The sequence below is a fragment of the Salvelinus fontinalis genome, chromosome 31 (genome assembly GCF_029448725.1).
Source record: "Salvelinus fontinalis isolate EN_2023a chromosome 31, ASM2944872v1, whole genome shotgun sequence".
Lineage (NCBI taxonomy): Eukaryota > Metazoa > Chordata > Actinopteri > Salmoniformes > Salmonidae > Salvelinus > Salvelinus fontinalis.
The window spans coordinates 18378037-18401215 of NC_074695.1; the positions used below are offsets into that span (position 1 = coordinate 18378037).

The 23179-nt window shown below is 42.3% G+C and overlaps 3 protein-coding genes across 11 annotated transcripts; 1 reads left to right on the forward strand and 2 right to left on the reverse strand.

Annotated features, from left to right (window-relative positions):
• Positions 1 to 3316: 3316 nt before the first annotated feature.
• On the reverse strand, positions 3317 to 9372 carry LOC129829714 (chromobox protein homolog 5-like). The gene is made up of 5 exons (XM_055891584.1): positions 9060 to 9372; positions 8253 to 8454; positions 6774 to 7017; positions 6183 to 6283; positions 3317 to 5894 (listed from the first exon to the last, which is right to left on the reverse strand). The coding sequence occupies exons 2-5, from the start codon at positions 8393 to 8395 to the stop codon at positions 5753 to 5755; spliced, it is 630 nt and encodes a 209-aa protein (XP_055747559.1). The 5' UTR covers positions 8396 to 8454; positions 9060 to 9372; the 3' UTR covers positions 3317 to 5752.
• Positions 9373 to 9561: 189 nt separating this feature from the next.
• LOC129829713 (heterogeneous nuclear ribonucleoprotein A1-like) lies at positions 9562 to 14608 on the forward strand. Of its 5 annotated transcripts, XR_008755440.1 has the most exons (11): positions 9562 to 9703; positions 10248 to 10364; positions 10523 to 10880; positions 10969 to 11064; positions 11156 to 11218; positions 11335 to 11475; positions 11769 to 11921; positions 12345 to 12548; positions 12769 to 12856; positions 14335 to 14401; positions 14507 to 14608. XR_008755440.1 is itself a non-coding variant. In XM_055891580.1 (10 exons), exons 1-9 carry the CDS (start codon positions 9692 to 9694, stop codon positions 12843 to 12845), a joined length of 1221 nt encoding a protein of 406 aa, XP_055747555.1. In that variant the 5' UTR covers positions 9563 to 9691; the 3' UTR covers positions 12846 to 12856; positions 13116 to 13416. The 5 variants fall into 5 exon arrangements, 4 of the variants coding, with proteins under 4 accessions (XP_055747555.1, XP_055747556.1, XP_055747558.1 ...); XM_055891580.1 differs by lacking the exons at positions 14335 to 14401; positions 14507 to 14608 and adding an exon at positions 13116 to 13416 and having other exon boundaries at positions 9563 to 9703; XM_055891581.1 differs by lacking the exons at positions 14335 to 14401; positions 14507 to 14608 and adding an exon at positions 13116 to 13416 and having other exon boundaries at positions 9563 to 9703; positions 11335 to 11424; positions 11769 to 11963.
• Positions 14609 to 14704: 96 nt separating this feature from the next.
• LOC129829712 (transcription factor NF-E2 45 kDa subunit-like) lies at positions 14705 to 22401 on the reverse strand. Of its 5 annotated transcripts, XM_055891576.1 has the most exons (5): positions 21847 to 22401; positions 21298 to 21339; positions 19637 to 19715; positions 19193 to 19330; positions 14705 to 17889 (listed from the first exon to the last, which is right to left on the reverse strand). In XM_055891576.1, the coding sequence occupies exons 3-5, from the start codon at positions 19682 to 19684 to the stop codon at positions 16585 to 16587; spliced, it is 1491 nt and encodes a 496-aa protein (XP_055747551.1). In that variant the 5' UTR covers positions 19685 to 19715; positions 21298 to 21339; positions 21847 to 22401; the 3' UTR covers positions 14705 to 16584. The 5 variants fall into 5 exon arrangements, with proteins under 5 accessions (XP_055747551.1, XP_055747549.1, XP_055747552.1 ...); XM_055891574.1 differs by lacking the exon at positions 21298 to 21339; XM_055891577.1 differs by lacking the exons at positions 21298 to 21339; positions 21847 to 22401 and adding an exon at positions 19977 to 21269.
• Positions 22402 to 23179: the final 778 nt, after the last annotated feature.

The window sequence follows — 23179 nt, forward strand, 5'->3', positions numbered from 1 at the left end:
ATCATGCATTGGCCTTACTAATGCTATCAGTATTGCTATCAGTATTTTCTCTCTCTCCCTTTATTTTCTGCAAATGAATGAATGATGTAATTACAGGACAAGCCGGAGTTACGAAGGAACACAAATCATCGTCCTTACCAGTCGGCAGAGAAACGAGAGGGATAATTCAAAGTGAGAAGTGGATCAACATTTAGAAAACCAAGGTTACACTGACTATGACATGGAAACATCATGCATTATACCCACACGGAGACAAGGAGTCTTTGATTCTTTGCTGGTGAATGGAGGAGAACTATTATTTTTCCACCACATGTGGGTCTCTCAACAACATACTGTAAAAATAACAAAACTTGTGTAGCCTATGACAACATGTTTAGGAATCTGGTGTTGCTATTATTTCCATTAATTGAATTTCCTTCCTCTCCTCATCTCTCCCCTCTCCTGCTCCTCCTTTTTCCCTCTCCTCTATTCTCTGCTGGATTCCCCCTTTCAGGCGTGGCCTAAACGTCACCCCCACCCCATCCCCAGGCGCCACCATCCTCCAGCATGTAACTCTAGCTAGCCTGTTTAAGCATTAGCATTTACATTTTATTGGAAGCATTGAGATTTAGAGCGAGGGATCTATCAGCTCTGAGCAGACAGAATGAGTTAACAATGCATTACCTGCCTTTTATGGCAGCTATAACTCTGCCCTGGTCAGTAGAAGATATTAATGGAGGGAGGAACGGAAGGATGGAGGAGGGAAGTGAAGGTTGGTCGCATTCCCGCCGAGAGGCTGGGGAGACTATGGGCCCTGGTGAAAAGTAATGCACGTAATAGGGAACAGGGTGCCATTTGGGATGCAGACTTAGATATGGAGATGCTGGGTCTCTCTGTTGCCTTCTTTACTGCACATTAAAACATGATAGTGAGTCAAATTATAGAATCACTTTGCAATCACCTTCATACGGATCAGTGATCTACGCGCCGCTGTGCTGTGAGACGCTAATGCCAGAGCTGGGTTAAAATAATATTTAAAATATTTCACACTTTTTGAACGCTTGCTCTAAGCTGCCTGCCAGATTAGCCAGGTGTGCCTTTTTGGACTATTCTGTTGGTCCATTAAGCCAGGAAAGATCAATCAAGCACAGTCTGCACAGATAATTACAGGTATTTAAAAAAAAGTCTAATAGTAATTGAACCCAGGTCTGATTCTGCTCTGTGAGAGGCTGAGGCAGAAGCCATCACTGCAGTCAAGGTATGGCCATAATATCTGTGTAACAATAACATAGAACAACAGCTGGAGGACAGCTGTGCAGAGCTGATCAGAACACCAGTGAGACCACCAGATATGGCATTGGTCTCAGAGATACTCAGACAAACAGCCCCTATTGAAATACAGTATCTTAACTTCTGAACATTTAACAGCAAAATAAAATATATTCTGTGTAAATTCAGTGGCAGCGTGTGTATGTGCATAATAGGTCTGTGTTATTGAACAGACCATGTAACACTGATCAAGCCCACCTCAGCCATCCTTCCCTTCCCCCGACTCTAGCAACCCCAGCTGCACAGTAGCCCCCTCGACAATCATTTGTGATGATGTGCACCAAGACAACCAACCTGTCACAGGCAATGTCCTCAAACTCATTTACACTGAAAGTTACTGATACTCTTACCGCACCGGCTGTTTGTGGAGGCTGGCGCGAGCGCACAAACCCATTATAGTACCTCCATTTGTTAGGTCTGCTCATACTCCATGACATCACTGCAACAATTATCACCTGAAATCCATGTATTGTAGTTTTACAGTACACAAATAACTCAAGACGCACAATACTGAGCTGAAATATTGATTTAGCTAGACAGCAAATTGTCTGTAGTCCCTCGCTTATTTGACCCAACTGGTTCCGTAAGCCTGATCATATTTTCCCAGATGCCTGTGTTTATACACCACACACAAACACACCATGGTCCTAAGGCTGCGTTCTGATCATCTACCCTTCTCCAGAAGTGTGCACTTGTTCACTCCAACTCATGCGGTTAATAACATTAGATTGGTGGAAGCATGGCTGTAGGGACTTCAGTCGATTCCTTTTAAAGGAATGAAGGTGGATGCAGTCTTTGGGAGTAGGGTAGATAATAGGAACATAGCCTCTCCCAGTTCAGCAGAGAGCAGACAACACCAGGCTGCATAAAATCCCCTGCTGTTCACCCCCTCTGCTGGGCTTAATGGTCCCACAAGCTGGACAATTTACTGGTGACCTTAGCATTCCATTTGTGGAAGAGCAATTTCCCCCCCCTGAAATTCCACTATCCAGATGTAGTTTTGCAGCAGACAGATACTGAGAGTGAAAGGGAGACCTAGGGGCAGAGATCTGATTGTTCCATGATTAGGTTCAGTTTTACTGACCACCATGTAATCGAAGCAGCAATAACTAGTCTAGGCTCTAGCTGTAGCCTTTACTATGCAAGACATCTGCTCTTTCCATGACAGACTGACCAGGTGAAAGCCATGATCCCTTTTGATGTCACTTGTTAAATCCACTTCAAATCGGTGTAGATGAAGAGAAGACAGGTTAAAGGATTTTTGAGCCTCAAGACATGGATTGTGTGTGCGTTCCATTGAGGGTGAATGGGCAATATTTAAGTGGCTTTCAACAGGGTACAGTAGGTGCCAGGCACATCAGTTTGTGTCAAAAACCACAACACTGCTGGGTTTTCCCTGCTCAACAGTTTCCCATGTGTATCAAGAATGGTCCATCATCCAAAGGATATCCAGCCAACTTGACAACTGTAAGAAGCATTGGAGTCAACATGACCAGCATCCCTGTGGAAAACAGTTTCAATACCTTGTAAAGTACATAACCCAAAGCTTTGCAGCTGTTCTGAGTGCAAAAAGGGGGATGCAACTCAATTAGGAAGGTTTCCTAATGTTAGTACATTGTCTAAAGTTGCCTCATACAGCCCAGGTGGAAGAGAATATTCAATTTAATTAATGTAAAGAGCGTAAAGTTGCATGAAAGGAATACATCCTCCAATCGGTCACCCACATGGTACTGTTTAATTAAAATTAGTTTGAAGAGTCAGACTACACATTCATCAACCACCTATTCACAGCATATCAATTATTGCGTTCTTAAAAATTACGATCCAGTAAGTGCTCTCTAATGTGAGCTATGAGATTTATTTATGGGCAAAACAGTAATGATTTGGTCCATTTCTGGTTAAACATTTCCCAACATGGCCATAGTAACATGCCAAGTGGCTCCATCTGCTGGTATAATATGATCAGTGCAGTTACTCAGCTAGTAGAAACATCACCAGGCCTTTAAAATGTTGAAAACAGTTTACAATTTAATACAAGACAAAACAAATTTGCAGAGCATTAAAAATTGTAAAATACAAATGCTGAACATTTATAAACATGATAAAAAAATGTTTGACTTCAAATGAAATCTTTGAAAGTAAAGGAGTGGTGTGACAAAATAAAAATGAACAGGCTTTTATTCAGGACACAAAAAAAATCTAATGACATGAAACATGTACAACCCTGTTACACGTGTCCAGAATAGGGATGTTTCTCAACGGAAGGATGTCATTTACAAAAAAACGGTTGTTTCTATGACTACAGTGGCTAGACAACTCAGAATTCACTAAAAAAGAAATCACTGCAAGAGCGGGAACAAATCGAGTGCGAGTAAATCTAGAGAACAGCCAATGAACAGGACTCTGTCCATCAACTCAACAATTTATAGGCTACACCAAATGAACTGGGATATTTGCCTCTTATGGGACTACATGACCTTACGGTTTGTCACTACATATGTGGATGTGATATGGGAAACAATGTCTAAGGGGTCAAATCTTTCTACAACTCCTTTAAATCAACTTAATGATAACAAGTGGAACAAATACACTTAACCATATAATGCAAAGTACTGACATGATCTTAAAATGTTAGACTAAAGCAACAAGCGTCCCATTAAATAACACTGTCTGCCTTGTTCCAAGCTCCCACACAGCGCACTGACAAGAGCACTTTGGCTGAGACATTTAGCCACAGGGTGGCGTACCTTGATCGAATCAATGCTGGTTTTGTTTCACATTACTGCAGAGCACGTGGATGTCCAACCTCTCATCATAAGAATGGTTACAGTTCAGCATTACTGTGATAATGGTGTGTATATACTCAACAATCAAGTGGTCATTCACATTTGCAAATAACAATGGCTTGAAACACCGGGCACAACTTTTGAAGTGACCCTTTTGTTCATCTGTAGCCTAACATAGCAGGCATAAAGGAATGGCCTGAAACTAGAGCCCCAACATACTGGTCTTGACCAGAGGAAGAAACTGTCAGGGGGAGGTTTTCTGCATTGTTCAACCAATCCAATAAATGTGGAGGTGGAGTTAAGATTGAGTGTCACCAGTCAGATCACAGGATATTTCCATGAAAACTGATAAATCCGATTGTTAGGTCACTCAGCAGACGCTAATTCATCTGTAATATTTTCTTACTTGTGCTTGATGTGAGGACACTGATTAACGGATAATCCAAAAAAAATCAAATTCCAAGTTGGGAATTAGCAGCTACTCTAAAATATTAATGATCTTAGCAATGGAATCAGAGCTACATAGTTAGTTGACAGGGTAAAGCTACAGAAAAGAAAACATTGGGACAAAAGAGCTAAAATATTAACATGACGATGATTAAAACAAAACGTACAATCCAGCCACACTACTAGCAAATTTGAAAGAAAAACCATGGAAGGAGTTTTACATAAAGGTGCCATATTTACCTTAGAACATCAAAGTTGAACTAAAACTACTGAAGAAAAAGTGTAGAAGAAACAGATGTTTTTCTACCAAGGTGACCTAGTAGGGGAATCGGATAATAAAAGTCTATTGTTTCTACTGCATAACTAACTACGGTTTAAGACTTGCAAGGCTGTCGGCTTCCCAGTGACAAACATGTCCGTTGCCCACATTCAACGTTTCCACAGATTGTCTGATCGAGGATCAGTTGCCCTGTTAAATCAATGAATATATGGACCAGATACTGGATCAGCAGTCAAGCACTGAATACAGGTCCCTGGACCATGCTTTGATAGACTGCACATTTTAACGTCTCAGTGAAGACGACTACCTTCAAGTCACCTTAATATGGCCGCCTGTACCTAGACAGGGTACCACAGAATCTACAGTCTTCCTGACAATTATATCCTGGGGGGGAAAAAAATACCTCACAAAACGTACGGAGAGAATAAAGCATGAAGGTGAAAAAAAAATACAAGCCCTTCCCAGTAGCGAGCGCACCCGTTTCACCACATCCAAAACCCCAGTCTTCCTGCATCCTTCTCAGTTTCTATGTAAAATGGCTAGGTTGAACTGTTTGTTATTCAGGGATATTAGCCTGTACATTGGGGCATGGAGGGAGGTATCATGAGAAAGTGGGCAGTGTTCTCCACCGTTGGTTTGTGTGGTTTTTGTTATGTCATTATCAATGGGGTGAGGGTTGTCAGTCGGTACCAAACCTCTCCCCAACCCTCTATTTTGCCCTAACCCTTCAATGTTCGCAGATCAATATGGTGGAATATTTACCACTACTGATTATACCTATGCAGACTATTCAAAGAAGTTAACATCAAAGGGTTAAGGCCAAGGGGGAGGAATAGGGTGTGATTTGGTGCTGGCTATAGGAGTCTCCAGGTTGTCCCTGCAGAGTCGGGGGTAAGAGGTCAATGACCGTTCCCGTGGCAAGACATCCCGCTCACATGCTTACAGCGCCCTTCTCTTTCTTGTCCCCATCTTCATGCCAGGTGAGGCGCTCCTCATAGAAGGCTATGACGATCTGCGGGCACTTGTGATTGGCCTCCTTGGCTAGCACCAGATCTGCCTCGTCAGAGTCCTTCCTGTAGAGTAAGGAAATAATAAATAAAACATCCTTATTTACAAACCTGCTGCCATGGTGATTTAAAGCCAAGATTTGGTAGTATACTGCTTAGTCGACAACTCAATTTGTCGCAAAACTAAATCAGGACAACCAGAAAGTTATTAGACCTAAACTATTATCTTCAAGACAGTAGAGCAACCACTACAGTTAAGCAGTTTGTCACCAGTTTGAAAATAAATTCTTACGGTGTTGTAATATAATAACAAAAGATTACAAGGTCAACAATGCTTAAGTACTCAACACTCACCACTTCATGAGGAACATGAGATCTCCACAAGAGTCTGTGGCTCCAATAATCTTCTCCGGTACCAGACCCCTCTCAAAGCCTCTAGCAATCAGGACATCATCCTGGAGAAAAGACGAGTAATACCTTTATGTTGTACATTACAAGTGAAACTTTGGCACGGGGGGGGGGTAAGCACAGAAACTGGATGAACAGTTTCATTTCACAAAGCTTTTGTCATTCCAGTGAAAGTTGATCAAGAGGGCGTTGCTTACGATTTCACTTTAAAATGAGCTCTTCAGTTGGTTAGAAATTTGCAAATGAGAAGTTCCCCAGGAAGATCAAGCTGCTGTTCTAGCCTACAATACCAACGCTGCAGCACCACTGAAGAAGTTGTTAAGTGTCAGCTCACCTATAAGTAGGCTGCAAATGCTGGAGGTAACAAATTGCAATGAAAGTCATCCCCTTTCAGTAAACAAGGATTGGTTTCGTAGACTTGCACCTGGCAGTCAATTCACCTAGATCTTGTCTAGTGTAAACAACCTAGCCTGGTATATAAACCAATTTTGGGGTAAACGGGTTTATCTACACCAATTAATGAGGTGGATTACGCACCTCTTTTTTCCGCTTGGGCTTGTTGCTGCTCCCCTCCTCATCATCATCATCATCATCATCATCAGAGTTCCTCCTCTTGCTGCTGCCTTCCTTGCTACGGCCTGATGATCCCGCACTGGACTTGGATCCTCCACTGCTGGGGGTTGCACCACTACTACTGCTAGGCTTCTTGTAGGTCTTCATGAACCCAGCAATGAGCTCGGGGCAGCCAAGATTTTTCTCTGGCTCCCATGTGTTGTGCTTTCTGCAATGAACCATGCATTGTAAAAGCAAGCTTGACATTTGACAGGATGTATACACACTAGTGTCCCAACAGTTTAAAATAATTCAGCGGGGAAAAAACTAAAGCATTGAAAAGAATGGCCCTATTTATTTTTAATAAAGATCTGAGAACTAACAATCACCAAAATAAAGACAAGCAGGGAAAATCGAAAAAGTATGCATTCAGGAGTATTTTTGTCATGGCATGGGGTCTCTTGAATGTCATATTGGTGTCACTCAGCATAAGCCATGGCAAAATGTGTAGAATTGCAGTAAATTAACTTTTAAAAAACTACATTGTCTCTGCAGCCATAAGGAGGGCCTCAAATGTTAGGTCGGCAGCTGCGCTAATGGACACGAAGCCCACTACCTAAGCCACATTATGGAAGGAAGGGGGGGAAAAAAACTGCATTGGTCATTTTACGAGTCTCCAAAGAATATTTACCCTCCATGTGTAGGAGTCAGAGAGTTGAACATTAGACACAGTAACTGACTAAACTCAACTGTGACGTAAGTGTCTGATTAACTCCACCAACGAGTTAAACAGACGAGGCTTTGAGGATTTTCAGCTCAGAATACCTTGATTTTCCCAAGGTATATATATATAAAAAAAAGTATTATAAAACGTTTATCTTGTACCAATGTTTGTCTTCTGTAGTTGTGTGCCTTTGTTTGCTGAAATCCAAAATGTTTCAATAAACGTTCATCAGATACAACCACTGACAGTTTGCTCATTGCTGTTGCTCTAGGATGGTAACGCTACGAAAATGTTGATGTGCCAATTGAATTTCAACAAGGAAAAGGTCAGTGTTTGTATTTGATTACATATTATTTAAAAAGTATGGATTTCAGCAAACAAAGGCACACAACTACAGAGGACAAACGTAGGTACATGGTAAGCATTTCATAATTAAAAATTGTTGGAAGTATTGACCTTGGGTGAATCGATGTAGTCTGGGCTGAATTCCAGAGCCTGGTCTCTGCTCAACTCTGTTGGTGGAGTTTATCAGAATTTTCCTTAACCGTGGAGTTTAGTCAGCAAAACACGCAGGTAACATTTTAGATTCGTTTTGAAACATACTGGAAGGCATGACAAATACAACAAAAATATGGATGGCTAAAGGTAGAAATGAGCTAGCTACTGCTACAAGAAGTATATTCAAATTGAAAACATGTCAAAGTAACATTGCATCACAATCACATGAGGAACATACTTACTCTGAATAGCCTTTCCACTTCAGGAAGAATTCAACTCGGCCCTTCACCGTCCTCCTGTCCAGCACCTTCTCAACAATAAATTCTTCCTCTTCTGAAGATGAGCCCGAGGCACCATCATCATTTTCACGAGTCTTCTTTCCCATGGCTAGCTAGGTTACAGTACCTCAGGTGAGTTAAGTGGCACGTCACAACTTTTGAGAACCTAGCAAACGTCGAAACAAGTTTAGAAATGTGTGCAATAAAGTTAACTTACACATTGGTCTGCGGTCCATAGTTAGCTAACTACGCACACTCTGAAGTCATCAAAATGATAAAGCCGATAAACTAGTTAACTTGTCTAGAGTCATCTAGGTTAAACCCTGGCTTAAATTGATTATTTCTCAACCATGTCCCGACCGCTGATTGTCAGTTTAAAAGGAATCACTTGAATTATAAAGTAGGCTAGGCTAACGTTTGCTCAGTCAGCCAATACCGCTAAATTAGCCGGCATGCGTATATTTGCCTCATTTGATACAACACAAAGCAACTTCCTCCAAATAGGGGTAAAATAACTAGTTAGTTAGCCAAATGCGGTTTTAATTCATTGCCGTTTGTTAGAAAACGATGCACAGGAGCACTCAAATCTAAATAGTCGTAAGCGTGTAGTTACACAAACGTTAGCTAACATGTTTGTCCCAACCAGCTAGCTAACTGTTCACTACCAACGTAACTAGATAATGTTAGCTAACTAAGCAATTTCGCAAACATTATCATCAAGACTTTCTGCTTTTTTAACTAGCTAAGAAATAGCTTCATGTTTTTACTCACTTTTGTAATTCGGATGAATTTATTGGAAACCCAAATTGCTTTCTTCCACCACACGGTTGGTTAGCTTCAGCAGTTGGCTGGATGCTTTTTCTGGGCTTTTTGTTCCCCCTCCCCACACGACTTGCTTGCGCGCCAAAAGCACAATAGCAGACCGTGCACGCCCACGAAACCGTCGGCGTCAAACCAAATAACTGTGATTTAATAAGTAAATGTTGTGGCTAGCGATGTCCACTAAAGAAATATGCAGACATTTCAGTATCATTTGGCAAGCTTTATCAAATTCTACATGATGTTTATTTATACAGACTTGTCAGAACATAAAATTCAATACAATTGAAGTGACGTAATTTTGACGTACACATTAAAACAATATAAACGTAAACTCACGCCCATCCCCGGCTGGTGTCGTTTTATTATTGGATATTGCTGATAACTGACTGTGAAGTACCCAATCAGAGTAGCAGCGGAAGAGGAAAACTATAATTCAGCGGGAACAGCTAACCAATTGCTGAATCCAAGAGACGTATCCGTCCCTATTTATTATACTATTTTCTGTCCAGGCACGGTCGTCTCTCTGTCGCAGAATTTCTGTCCTCGAATAAGGAACAAGGGATCGGAAACTACCAGCCACAATGTCGAAGGAGGTGAGTTTGTCTAATTAATATCTACCGGCAATTTTGTGATATATACGTTTAGTGTTTAATATAACGTGCACGTTGACCAATCTAGTCAAAATGGCTTTCCCTTCACGAGCGTCTATTGCAGCTATAATTGTGGGGATGCCGCCATCTTAGTTACAGGCCTCATGGCGTTGATTGTTCTTGCGTTTTGTTTAGCCATTTGAAATGGACGTTAAATGTGTCCTTTATAGTTTACACTACAGTTTTACTATAATATTAATCGATAGTTTGTTCACATTTCCCGATTTTAAAAATCGCTTTATTTGGTGTACACTTGCCGAATGTACAATATGGAGCCGCAGTCGACCCCCCACCATCCGTGGTCAAGGCCTTTATTTTACTACACCGTGCCGACGACATCAAATATGTTATTGTTTGATCTCCACAACTTGTTTCATGTAACTTCAGGAATATGTCAAAATGGTTGGCATAGTTTGCTACAATGTAGCGCTCGCTCTCATTTGTATCTGCTTCTTTCGTTCTAAATGCGTTCTCCCTTTATGTCCAGGCCCCACGTGAACCCGAGCAGCTCCGCAAGCTGTTCATCGGAGGTCTGAGCTTCGAAACCACGGATGAGAGTTTGCGAGCACACTTCGAACAATGGGGATCTCTTACAGATTGTGTGGTGAGTGTTTTATGTACACATTTGAAACCTTTATACCTAGTTGGCTGCAGTATTACGGAATGGGTTTCCATTGTCAGTCAGGGTTTGATTAGTTAACTAACTTTGAACGTCGGTGTAGGTTTATAATATTTTTGCATTACACTCAATATTACCAACAGGTAATGAGAGATCCAGCCAACAAGCGCTCCAGGGGGTTTGGATTTGTCACCTATGCTGGTGTGAATGAGGTTGACGCTGCCATGGAAGCACGTCCCCACAAGGTTGATGGTAGGCTCGTGGAGCCGAAGAGGGCGGTGTCCAGAGAGGACTCCAGCCGACCAGGTGCTCACGTCACAGTGAAAAAAATATTTGTTGGGGGTATCAAGGAAGACACAGAAGACTCCCACCTGCGAGACTACTTTGAGCAGTTTGGCAAGATTGAAGTAATTGACATTATGACTGACCGCAACAGTGGCAAGAAGAGGGGCTTCGCCTTTGTCACGTTTGATGACCATGATGCAGTGGACAGGATTGTTAGTAAGTAGTGGTCTGAATGTCTTTCTTTAGAATTAAAGTCACTGGCGTTTGTGTTCTGCTGTAATTTAAGGCAATTTTCTATCCCCAGTTCAGAAGTACCACACACTGAACGGTCACAATTGCGAAGTGAGGAAAGCGTTGTCCAGACAGGAGATGCAGACTACAGGAATGGGTATGAGGGGTGGTAAGTCCATGACTTCTTCATGGCAAGTGGTTTAATCTTTAATTATTCCTGAGGTTGGTCTGGTACTAATGGCTTATAATGTTCTTCCCAGGCCGTGGTGGTGGTGGTGGTGGCGGCGGCGGTGGCAACTATGGCAGAGGTGGGGGATACGGAGGTAATGACTTTGGCTGTGATGATGGATACTTCAGTGGCATGTGGTGGTCCTGAACCACTCAATCTCTGCTTGAACCTGTGTACTTAACCACTTGTGATTGTTTCAATATACTTTAGGTGATGCTGACTCGTCTGTTTCAGGAGGCAGAGGGGGTGGATATGGAGGTGGAGATGGTGGTTACAACAATGGTTATGGGGGAGGCGATGGTAAGATTTGCAGAGATGGTGGTTACAACAATGGTTATGGGGGAGGCGATGGTAAGATTTGCCTTCTCTGTTGGACAAATAGCCTGGAGTAATAGTAGTACGTAAACTACACAAGTCTTGACAGCAGGAAGCGCTATAACATGAGACATAGCAACAGACTGGTCCATCTACATTTTAGTCGTTTAGCAGATGCTCTTATCCACAGCGACTTACAGTAAAGTGCATATATTTCTCTTACACCCCCCCCCCCCCAGTGAAATCAAACCCACAGGGTTCCAGGTATAACTATAGTGTGTTCGCTTGTTGCTGGCAGTGTATTTAGACAGGAACCTTCCTTTCTATAGGTGGCTATGGAGGAGGGCCCGGGGGTTATGGTGGTGGTAACCGTGGCTATGGTGGAGGACAAGGAGGTTATGGCGGAGGACAGGGTGGTGGCTACGGTGGAGGAAATGGTTATAACGACTATAACAATGGCAACGGCGGAAACTTTGGCGGCGGTAAGTCCATGGCTTCACCACAAGAGGCAGCACCAGTTGCTGGTAAGTGGATGGCTTCATAGGCTGTGATCAAATTCTCACACTACATTCTGTTTGGTTAAAGTATTTATTGACTACCTATACTTCCCTTCTAAATGGCATGTAGTAAGCATAAAATGTTATCATATTAAACTTGGGATTTCACATATAAAACCTTAGAGGCGTAGGCAGGTAGCCTAGCGGTTAAGAGTGTTGGGCCAGAAACCGAAATGGCCTACTAAATAAGAAGTAGTATGAGAACTCGGTCATAGCTGACTTGATTAAAGTGATGCATGAAATACTCTATCCGAGCTGTACACAAATGATTGGGATTATCCTTGAGCCTGTGTAAAATGGCCAGACGAATCTTCATTAAGTAATGTGACTTATTTAAAATGTGTGCAGGTAACTTCGGCGGTGGTGGTGGCGGCAATGGTGGCGGAAATGGCTACAATGACTTTGGCAGCTACAACAACCAGGCTTCCAACTACGGCCCGATGAAGGGTAACAACTTTGGTGGTGGCAGCGGCGGTGGTGGCAGCAGTGGCGGCAGCGGTGGTGGCAGCGGCGGGGGTAGTGGCGGTGGCAGGAACAGTGGCCCATATGGTGGTAGGTGGCACACGTCAGGCTATCAACTGCTCAGCCAGTGCTAAGCAACCAGTTAACATGTGTTGGTTTGGCACTTCGTCACAGAATCTAGATTAGTATGATTGGAATGTTTAGTTTGTCAAAGCATTTGACTGTAAATTAACACCGTAATTTGTACTTTAATAAATTGCCGGAGGCTCTTTCTGAACCTTTGACCTTTTGTATGTTTCTTGCTTTTCAGGTGGTTATGGAGGTAGCTCAGGTGGGGGTGGCGGCGGTGGTGGATATGGCGGGGGCTCCGGTGGACGACGATTCTAAGTGTTCAGAAGGTATGTTTGTAAATGTGACTGTTTGAAACATAACGTGTGTAGATGAGACTTACGCATATTCTAGGATTTGTTAAATATGTAGTGTTCTGAAACTAGGGGATCCATTCTTTTACACTTTGATACATAGAGTCCTTGTAGTTGTGTTTTTAGCTCTTGATCCAAGTGTTAAGAATGCTGGCTCGATCTCATGTAGTAGGTTCTGGTCATTCCAACAGTCAGTGCCCAGTTTAACTTTATGTTGTTCCATATTGTTCAACAGGACTCAGTACTTAGGAGAGGAGAGCGAGACAAGTGACAGGGCAGCTGCAGGTTTACAACCTAGATCTGCTCAGCCAAACAGATGTGGCAGGTTACATCTGCTACAAGAAGAGATGTGTACAATAGAGAAATCATGGAGGGGCTTCATTCGTTTTTTCTGTGTTGTTAAACAGGATTATTTGATGTTTCTGGAAAGCAAGCATTCCAATGAGGTTTTATGTAGTTTTTCTTTGAGTCGTTTTTATTTTTGTGTAACTGCAACCAATCAAGTTGAAATAAACCACCTTTCAGTTTTTTTTAAACTGTCGTTCAGTCTTGTTAGTGTCTTTTAGGGGATTGAGGGGATGGGTGTTTTAATGCATTAGAACAAATACACGCCTGATGGATTAGGTCACTGACTTGGAAGAAAAGTACCACTTGTCAATGGAGACTTGCCTAGCCCCATGTTTTATTCCTTTCTTGCGTGGGTCGTCCTTAGTCTCTTCCAATGCACATACTACAGAATGTAGAAACTAACAAGTATCCAGCACATCAAAGGAAGGTTTGACAAAGTGATACCATAGTTTTGAAGTCATTGCTGAACACGGTCACAATGGATTGTTATGGTAGTATAATACTCAGTCAACAGTTCATGATCTCTGAGAACTGCACCGGGGATTTGAGTTGGCTGGCTAGATCACTCGCCTGTCATACGGCACACCTGCCAGCAAAGGCTAGCTTACATGATGCAGTCTTGAGGCTAGCCAGCCATGGAAGCCAGCTGAGCTGAGGGCGAGTCATAGTAAACAGCCCATCGCCTGACAGGAGCAGTGTGAAGCAGGGGAGAGTGAGTAGCAAGAAGGCATGAGACTAGCAGGCAGCCGCTACCAAATGGCTTAAATGCTGTCTGTAGGTAAGGAGACTTTTCCAACTACTGTTAGTTTAAATAACATGTTCTGTAGTTAGTACGCGCAAACTCTTGTAGTATATGTAGACATGAATAGTATAGCATTCATGACCATGTACAGTTTATTTGAATGTGCAGAGATGTTTTATTACAAATCACTGCCCCCTGTTCATCTGGTAATACAAGGGGCGTTGACCTTTGGCACAAATCGTAAAGATATGCTACATTACTTGTAATGCATGCTTATGTTTGCAGTCAAACTATGAAATGGTAACAGACTAATGCCTTTCAGTGTTACATTGTTTCAGTCTCCTTTTCTTCTGATACTTCCTAGGAAGTGACTGCTTTTGAAGGACTGCTACTGAAAGCATGATGAGTTGAACACAGTAACATTGCACAAGGTAAGACAGTGACACGTTGGAAATATTCATATTTTGTCTTGTATTGTGGGAGAATATCTGAAGCCTTGTCTCTAAGCCTGTCGTGATTTTTGTCTTCTGTTTTAGGGTGCCTGGAGAAATGCAATGGTCATATTTTGTTACTGCTGTGCAGGATTGTACTTTTTTTACCCGCATCAGTTTTGCCAATAAAATATTTTTACAAAAATATCTTCCATTTTGGTCATTTAATTTGCTTATTACTATGATTAAACAGCCGCATAGATGGTTAACAATTTTCGTCCTCTAATAGAATTCATGCAGGGACATAATAGAATTTTCCCAAATGTATGTCTTGATTGAATGAAAAGGCACTTTCAGGAAGTTTGCACACCACTTGACTTTTTCACCCTTGTGTTACAGCCTGAACTTTCATGGAATAAATTGCTACTTCGTCGCTGTCCTACCAATAGCCCATATCAGTGGATTTGTTTTTAGAAATGTATACAAATTTAAAGCTGTCGACCACTTATGGGGAGTAACTATTTTGCAGAGTAAATTTGCTTAGGTTGTTGCATGGACTCTGTGCAATAAGTGTTTAATATGATTTTTGAATGGCTACCTCCTCTCTGTACCCCACAAACAATTATCTGTGGTTGAGCAGTGCATTTCAAACATCAAGACCAGGGAGTTATTGAATGTCCCTTTGCACATGGTGACGTTATAAATTACACTACAAAGATACATGTGTCTTTCTAAACTCTGTTTCTGGAGATGGTGGCCAATGGTGACTTTAAAACCGTTTTAATGGCTGGTGGGAGAACACTGAGGCTGGATCAACATTGAGACTCCACAATGCTAACCTAAATGAGTGAAAAGGAAGCCTGTACAGAACAAATATTCAAACCATACATCCGGTTGGCAAGATATAACCTATGCCCTGAATACAAAGTGTTATGCTTGGGGCAAATTCAACACATCACTAAGTACGGTGGGTGTGGCTGCATCATGTTATGGGTGTTCTTGTCATCCGCAAGGACAATGGAGATGTATTTTTTTTGTTAAATGAAATTGAGTACAGGCAAAAGCCTAAAGGAAATCTGGTTCAGTCTGCTTTCCATCAGACCCTAAGAGGCAAATGCACCTTTCAGCAGGACAATAACCTCATTCAGCCAAATATACACGAGTTGCTGACCAAGACTACATTGAATGTGAGTGGCCTAGTTTGGACTTAAATCAGCTTTTGACTCGGGTGTGAATACTTGTGTAAAATTTGAAATCATTTTTCAATAAATAAGGGGTATAAATACTTTCTGAAGGCAATGTAGTTTTACAACATTGAATAAAATGTATCCAGAACAAGCATAGCCATATGACTTGTACAATCGAGTCAAAAGTTAAATCTGAGCACAGTATCTAAAATGACTTGTAGCTGGCATACACTTTCAACATTAAACATGGGACCAACATCTATGTTAATGAGCTAAAATAAAATGCACAAAAATATTTCTCATTTTGTGCACATTTGTTTATATCCCTGTTAGTGAGCATTACTCTTTGCCAAGATAATCCTTCCAACTCAGGTGTTGCATATCAAGAAGCTGATTAAACAGCATGATCATTACACAGGTGCACCTGACGGGGACAAAAGAAAGCCACTCAAGTGTGCAGTTTTGAACCACAACACAATGCCACTGATGTCTCAAGTTTTGAAGGAGAGTGCAATTGGCATGCTGAAGGCAGGAATGTCCACCATGCTAATTTCTCTACCATAAACTGCATCCAATGTTGTTTTGGAGAATTTGGAAGTACGCCCAACCTGCCTCAAGACAACGCGTGCACCATAGTGGGGTTATGGGCAGGCATAAGCTAAGGACAATGAACACAATTGCATTTTATAGATGGCAGTTTGAATGCACAGTGATACCGTGGTGAGATCCTAAGGCACACATTTTTTATTTTTAAGAAAAGGTATTTGTGACCTACAGATGCCTATCTATTCCCAGTCGTGAAATCCATAGATTAGGGCCTAACTGATTTACTTCAATAATTTATATGAACTGTAACTCTTTGAAATTGTTGCGTTTTATATTTTTGTTCAGTATACTTAATGGCTCTTACTGTACTGTAGATGTATCAACATTTCATAATGGTATATAAACAGTGAGGCAGTATACAATAGCTGTCCAATAGATTTCATCTTTACATTATTCTCCATCCAACATGTCAGTACGTGGCACCAGGTATACGTTCCCATCAGGGGTCTGCTGTAGAGAGTAGTCCTCTATAGAGTAGGGATGTCCATCCTCATCCCGGAGCTGAGAGAACACTTCCGCATACAAGTCTGTGAGGCGGTGTTTAACAATAGCTAGGTTGTGTTGGAACTCCATTCTCTCTCTGGCCAGGTGATCCCTCTGGGCCTGCAGCTGACCCAGCTCTCCCTCCAGGTAAACTATATTCTCCAGCTTCCTCTTCCTGCAGTTCTGAGCCGCCACCTTGTTCTTCCCCCGCCGGCGGATGTCTCTGATGAGGGCGAGCTGGGCGTCCGTGAGCGTGTACTTGGTCAGGAGCTCGTTGAAGTCGTCCACGGGTAGGTTGATGATCTTCTCCAGAGGGAAAGGGATCTTGAGGGCGTGAGCTCTGCGTTCGTCCCGGCTCAGAGGGACAGGAGGAGGGTTGCCTCTGGGTTTTACATAAAACGCCTGAGAAGAGCTCCCTATGCTGACAGAGCTGTTAAGGTGCAAGTCATTCAATGCACTCGGTAAACCCTGTTGATGTTTCATTGACATGGGAGGCAGGAAGTGAGGCTGTGGTTGCATTTGGGATGGTTGTGTTACAGGGTAGTAAGAGGGGTGCGGCCCTGAGTAGGGGTAGGACTGGGTAGGATGCTGCTCATAATCCAAGGAGTAAAGGAGGCTAGCTCTCCTACCTTGCTCACCCATACTCTCCATCCCTCTGTGACTATAGTTCAGACCAACCTCTGTGCTTGAACAAGCAGGTACACCGGTCATGACATCATCCGGTGAGGCCAGCGGTGGGCTAGACCCCAGCGATAGGCCCGAGTCAGACTCCAGATCATCCACAGTGCATGGTTGGTGTTTGCCCTGCCTGTGATCAGTCCCTAGCATGTGTCGACTCGAACCCTGAGAGAGGCCAGCATTGTCTTTTCCAACAGACCCCTCACCACCGACACTCATCAGACTCATATGTTCTAGAAAATTCCTCTGCGGTGGTGGCAGAGGGTTCAGAACTCTGGGATTCAGCTGGTCTCCAGAATGAGTTCCAGAATGTCTGTACAGTGCCTCAGTTAATTCACTGGTAGCCTGATGCTGGCAGGCTGGCATTACTTCAGAGTAGGTTCCCTCATATGCAACATCACGGTTTGTCTCGACACAACAGGGGAGAGGCTGTGTACGAGACTGAGCCATGCTATAACCTCCCAGAGATATAGGTGGCTCTGTGGGATGGTACTGAATAGTTTCATATGGGCCATCATGGGGGACCTCAAACTCCTAAAATGAAAAACAAAGTAAGAATCATTAGTTGATGCTTTGTCTTATCATTACAGTTTATCATTACTCTCTTTGTGTATAAAACAAAACAATTCAACACGTTTATCACTGAGGTTTAAATTGCTATGTGTATTTGTGAACATGCAAAATACCATTTCATAGGAGAATGAATAAATCATCTATGGTGAATGAGTGTGAGAAATGAAACTCCTAAAGCAGTGTGGGAGGGGCAGGCTTGAAAAGGAAGTGAGGGGTCAGGCTATCTTACCTATAAGTCACCTGCTGCACATAGCACACAGTCCCCCCCCCCCCCCCCCCACCTTGGTATGCACCCATAGCACACAGTTCACCCACACCTTGGTATATACCCATAGCACACAGTTTACCTCCACCTTGGTATACACCCATAGCTCACAGTTCACCTCCACCTTGGTATACACCCATAGCACACAGTTCACCCCCACCTTGGTATGCACCCATAGCTCACAGTTCACCTCCACCTTGGTATGGACTCACAGTTCACCCCCACCTTGGTATACACCCATAGCACACAGTTCACCCCCACCTTGGTATGCACCCATAGCTCACAGTTTACCTCCACCTTGGTATGCACTCACAGTTCATCTCCACCTTGGTATACACCCATAGCACACAGTTCACCCCCACCTTGGTATGCACCCATAGCTCACAGTTCACCTCCACCTTGGTATACACCCATAGTACACCGTTCACCCCCACCTTGGTATGCACCCATAGCTCACAGTTTACCTCCACCTTGGTATACACCCATAGCTCATGCTGCCCATGCAAGTCTCTCTTAGGTGTGTTATCAAGTTTCATGTGGAAACAGGTGGTCATTGTGCTGTGCAAGGGGCTGCTTGTGATGTACAGTGCTTGCCCCCACTCCCTGTCTCTTCATCCTGCCATAACTCAATTGGCCCATTGTCGAGTGTGTGTTACTTTTTAAGTGGGAATACACAGCATTTCCTTAGATTAAATGTGTATACATAAACTTGACACTACTGTGGTTGGTTTGCAAGATTGTGTCATTTTCTCTTTTCTGTCTGTTTGTGGTTGCCTAATTCACTGCCATGGGAGTGTTTTGCTAAGAGAGGCCAACAGTACGAAATTGCATCTCACACAGTAAGGATATCATTAAAAACAATAGCTATAGTTTTCCATATCGCTATGGCTACATGACCAGCTGATGTAGGCAGAAGAGAGAGGCTTTCACTCAAACTCAAATCACATTTCAGCTATATGGTTACATAATTATCAGGCTATTGAATACTCATCCTCCTACCTGAAGCTCTGTGATGGCCATCAGTTCCTGCCAGGCTAGGTCCATCTCTGGGTCGTGGGGTGCTCCACGTGACTGGGCTCCAGGGGCATGGGCGGGCATCGACACCCCCCCACACAGCCTGCCCGGATTCGCCAAGCCCTGGAGAAGGAATTGGTAAAAGCTGCAAATCTTAGATATCTTTGAGTTATGGCATTTTTATGCTTTATTTTACAACCCTATTTTGACGGTATTTATACTTACAATATGAAAAATGTCATGATAGATACTTTCTGGTACTTGCTTCTTCAAATAGTTGAACACAATTGGTCACAATCATATGTAGGTTTGTGTGTTTTAATGAATAAAACAACCCTTTTTCACAGGAAAGAAATCGATGCCCAGCAAATACACAACCACCACACAACGTTGTTTCAACGGCCTATTTCATTACATGATGTCACCCACCTCACTTTGTCTCCTCAGTGGGAGTATATAGTTGGCTGCTGCACACATTCAGGACAGGCTGTGGTTGCAGGGAACCCTCCTGGAACAGACAGACAGAAACAACGATTATTATCATCTTTTTTCCTTTTTATTTAGCCATCAGAATACACTGATGACATGCTGAGCTCCTCTCTATTGATTCAATACGTAGATGCTAACACACAAAGGAAAACACTAGAAGTCTCACCTCATCTAAGAAAAAAACACTACATGTTACAATCCTTGAAGAGATCCTGGTGTATTTATCAACTCTGTAAACTAAACACGCACCTCATTTCATACTGCAGAAAGATGCACATACCATAAAGGTAGACCCACTAGAGATGGCTACATGTACTAGATGAGTGTTTGGGTGATGTTCTGTGTTGAACTGTTTGGGACATGCGACGACCAGGCACACAGAGTTCCGTTGGGCTGGATCCCTCCTATCAGCTGAGCTGTGGTGCTACTATGTCAGTCACTGATAAGACAATCTGCTGGGAGACAGCACAGTGCTCCCTCTGCAGCAGTAAGCTAGGGCCTATGCAGTCGGGCCTATGCTTCTTAGTGTAAATTGAAAGTCAGGGAGGGCTTGATAACCTTTATAAATGGTTTAATCTTTAAAATGCTTTATAGGACTTAATAACGTATTTTATCCCTCTTTAGATGCTCTGGATCAGTAATGATGATAGTGGACAGACATCGGGGACATTCCCATTAATAAGTGTTCATTTGAGAGTAGCAGACAGCACATTGTCCTGGTTTTTATACTCATTGTACCACACATTAATTTCATATTTCGTTTTATGTATTGTAGTTGGCACTATAGATACTGACTACGATACTTTGGATGATGAGAGATCATAGTCTAACTTTTGAACAATCGACAGGCAAAAACTAAGTTATGCATCATCCAGCATTTACTGGCATTCCCCACTGGCTTTGTTTGGAACTCAACATCATTCAAGCAACTTATTTATACTCAGGAACAGAGCAGGAATCCTCTGCAACAGCACAATGATGACCATTCCATCTTCCATTACCACAATTGTTTATTTACTTTAGTTTCTTTTTTTTAAATTCTCATCTCCCCGGCAACACAAAATATTTTCAAGCAATCTGTATATGCCAAGTTTTCCAGATTTTAAAGATCTTAGTGATAAAGTATATAATTTACAACAGGATACATTGCTGCTTCAGAGGAGAAAACTTGATTCATCACTTTGGCTCACACATTCGCATGTCACTCTCACACAACTAGGAGGTGATGGCTCTCACCTGAACACTATTGCAAAAATGTGACATTATCCCAGTAAATACCCAGTCACCTAATTCATCAAATCACTACATGGTCATCCATCTTTGTATTTGTACTCTGTGATCTGTAGCTACAGGTTCCCATGCATAGCATAAACAACATAGATGGGCTTGTAACTCATATCCTGCCATAACCACTGTTATGTTTGTGGTGAAGGCTGTTTCCTCTAGTACTGAGGGGACAGATAAAGTCGCCTGGCCTGGCTATCAACCAGGTCTTACAGATCTTACATCAGGTGTTGCATTAACGCAAAAAGCAGCTCAGAGTGAGAAGGTGGTGGGCTATACATCACAATCCTACTACTCAGCATACATTTTTTACTCACATTATTAGGCGCAAGGGCAGCAATGCTAACCCAGATAGAGTACTGTGGACAAGAGAAAAGGATGCAATGTGTAGTTCTGAAGAGTAATCTCTTAGAAATGGTCAGTAGGTAACCATGACACTAATTCCTGAAGAGGACAAATAAGGCTTGAATAGTAACAGTGAATAGGTAATTTACTAACTGGAGATAACTTTTTTAGCCATTAATTTATCTGGCCTAACTACTTTTTACTCAATATATAGGCTACTAAGATGACAGTTTGATTATAAATATATGCTTGTTCTTCATCTTGGGCATTTGCATAATGTTTTTAATATATGCTTGTGACTATTTTTTAATTTAGTGGCAATTGATTGTCAGTTGTATGTTGTCAATGAGATTATGTTTGTTGAATAACCAGCTATCAATTGCTTCTAATATTTTTGAGAACCCGTTTTGCACAGTGACAAGGTAATAATGAATGTATGAAAAAGGAAAAACAGGGTATGTGTAAAACATGAAAGAAGTAGCATTATCTGGCAATGAAAAAAAACTGGAGAAAGAACATACCTGAGCAACATGTCTCTGAGTCTTCAACACGTGTTCGGGAGACAAAACTCTTCAGAATGACACAGTAGAAACATAATAATCCTGGTAGAGAAGATTAAAATGACTTAATATTCACTTTTGTGAGGACGAAGGTGAACGTGTCCACTTTTAACCGACCATTATAGGGAGTGCATGTGCTTTCACGCTTTCTATCTCTCTCTCTCTCTCTCTCTCTCTTTCTGTGTTTCTCTCTGCCAATCTCTAGCTCTCTGCTCTGCTACATAGACAGTCCCCAGCAGAAAAGGGGTGTCTCTGCCTTCGATGTAAGCAACTTTCCTGTAAAGCAACCACACCACAGTTTTTAGCATGCTTCTATCATTAATAAAACACTTGCACTCTGACAACAACAAAAAATCCCTTTTTCCCCACAAGAGAAAACCACAGACAAAGGACACGACATACTCCTAAACAACCCCTTGTTACCTTTTAAAACAAAGGCAAATTAGTCTTAGCTAGGATGAATAGTTGTTTAATCTACATGTTGTCTACATTCTTTGACTAATTAACCATTATTACTCATAGACATGACACAACATGATGCACAAATCCTTATACAAATCTAGCTGATCGCGAGTCAGCAAGTCCGCTTCGTATGAAAGGCCTATAAGAAAGCTTCCCTCAGAAGTCCTCTGAAAGGAGAGGTTTGTGGAGTGTGATCTGGAGCACCTGGAGTTAAACCACCCTGGTATTGATTGCTGTTAGCGAGGGCCCTGTGCAAGTGGGGGACGGGGGTGACTTGCAGACAGGCTGGATTGAGACTTAGTTTAGTAGGGATGGAATGTACACCTCCACCAGGTAAGAAAGGCTACATTGTTCTTATATCTGGCAGAGCAACCACTGCGGGAGAGAGAGGAGCAGGGGGAGAATGGAGAGGAGCGTGACTTACAAAACTCTCCCCACCACTGCCCCAATCTAACACATTCTGTATGCATAAAGACAAGCCTAACCTGTCTAATGAATAACACTAGCACGGTGGACATTTTACTAGACTTATCTATACATATCCAGGAATTGGTAATTGGCAATAAACCAATTGAACCATTCTCAATTATTTGATGACCTTGGTGGAGTACTTTTACTTCTGTGCAGTAATGTACATATAGCGGTCGTCCAAGTGCTGGTGTGGTATTCTCATGTTCCAAATCTGTATGCATAGTAACGACATGCAACATTGTTTTTCCAAAAAACAACATGAAAGGGGAATTCTACAAAATCGATTTATAAAGGTGGGGTTCATATTTCCTAAACGTTGAATAAAGAAACAAGAAACCAGTCATATTTGTAAATCACAAGG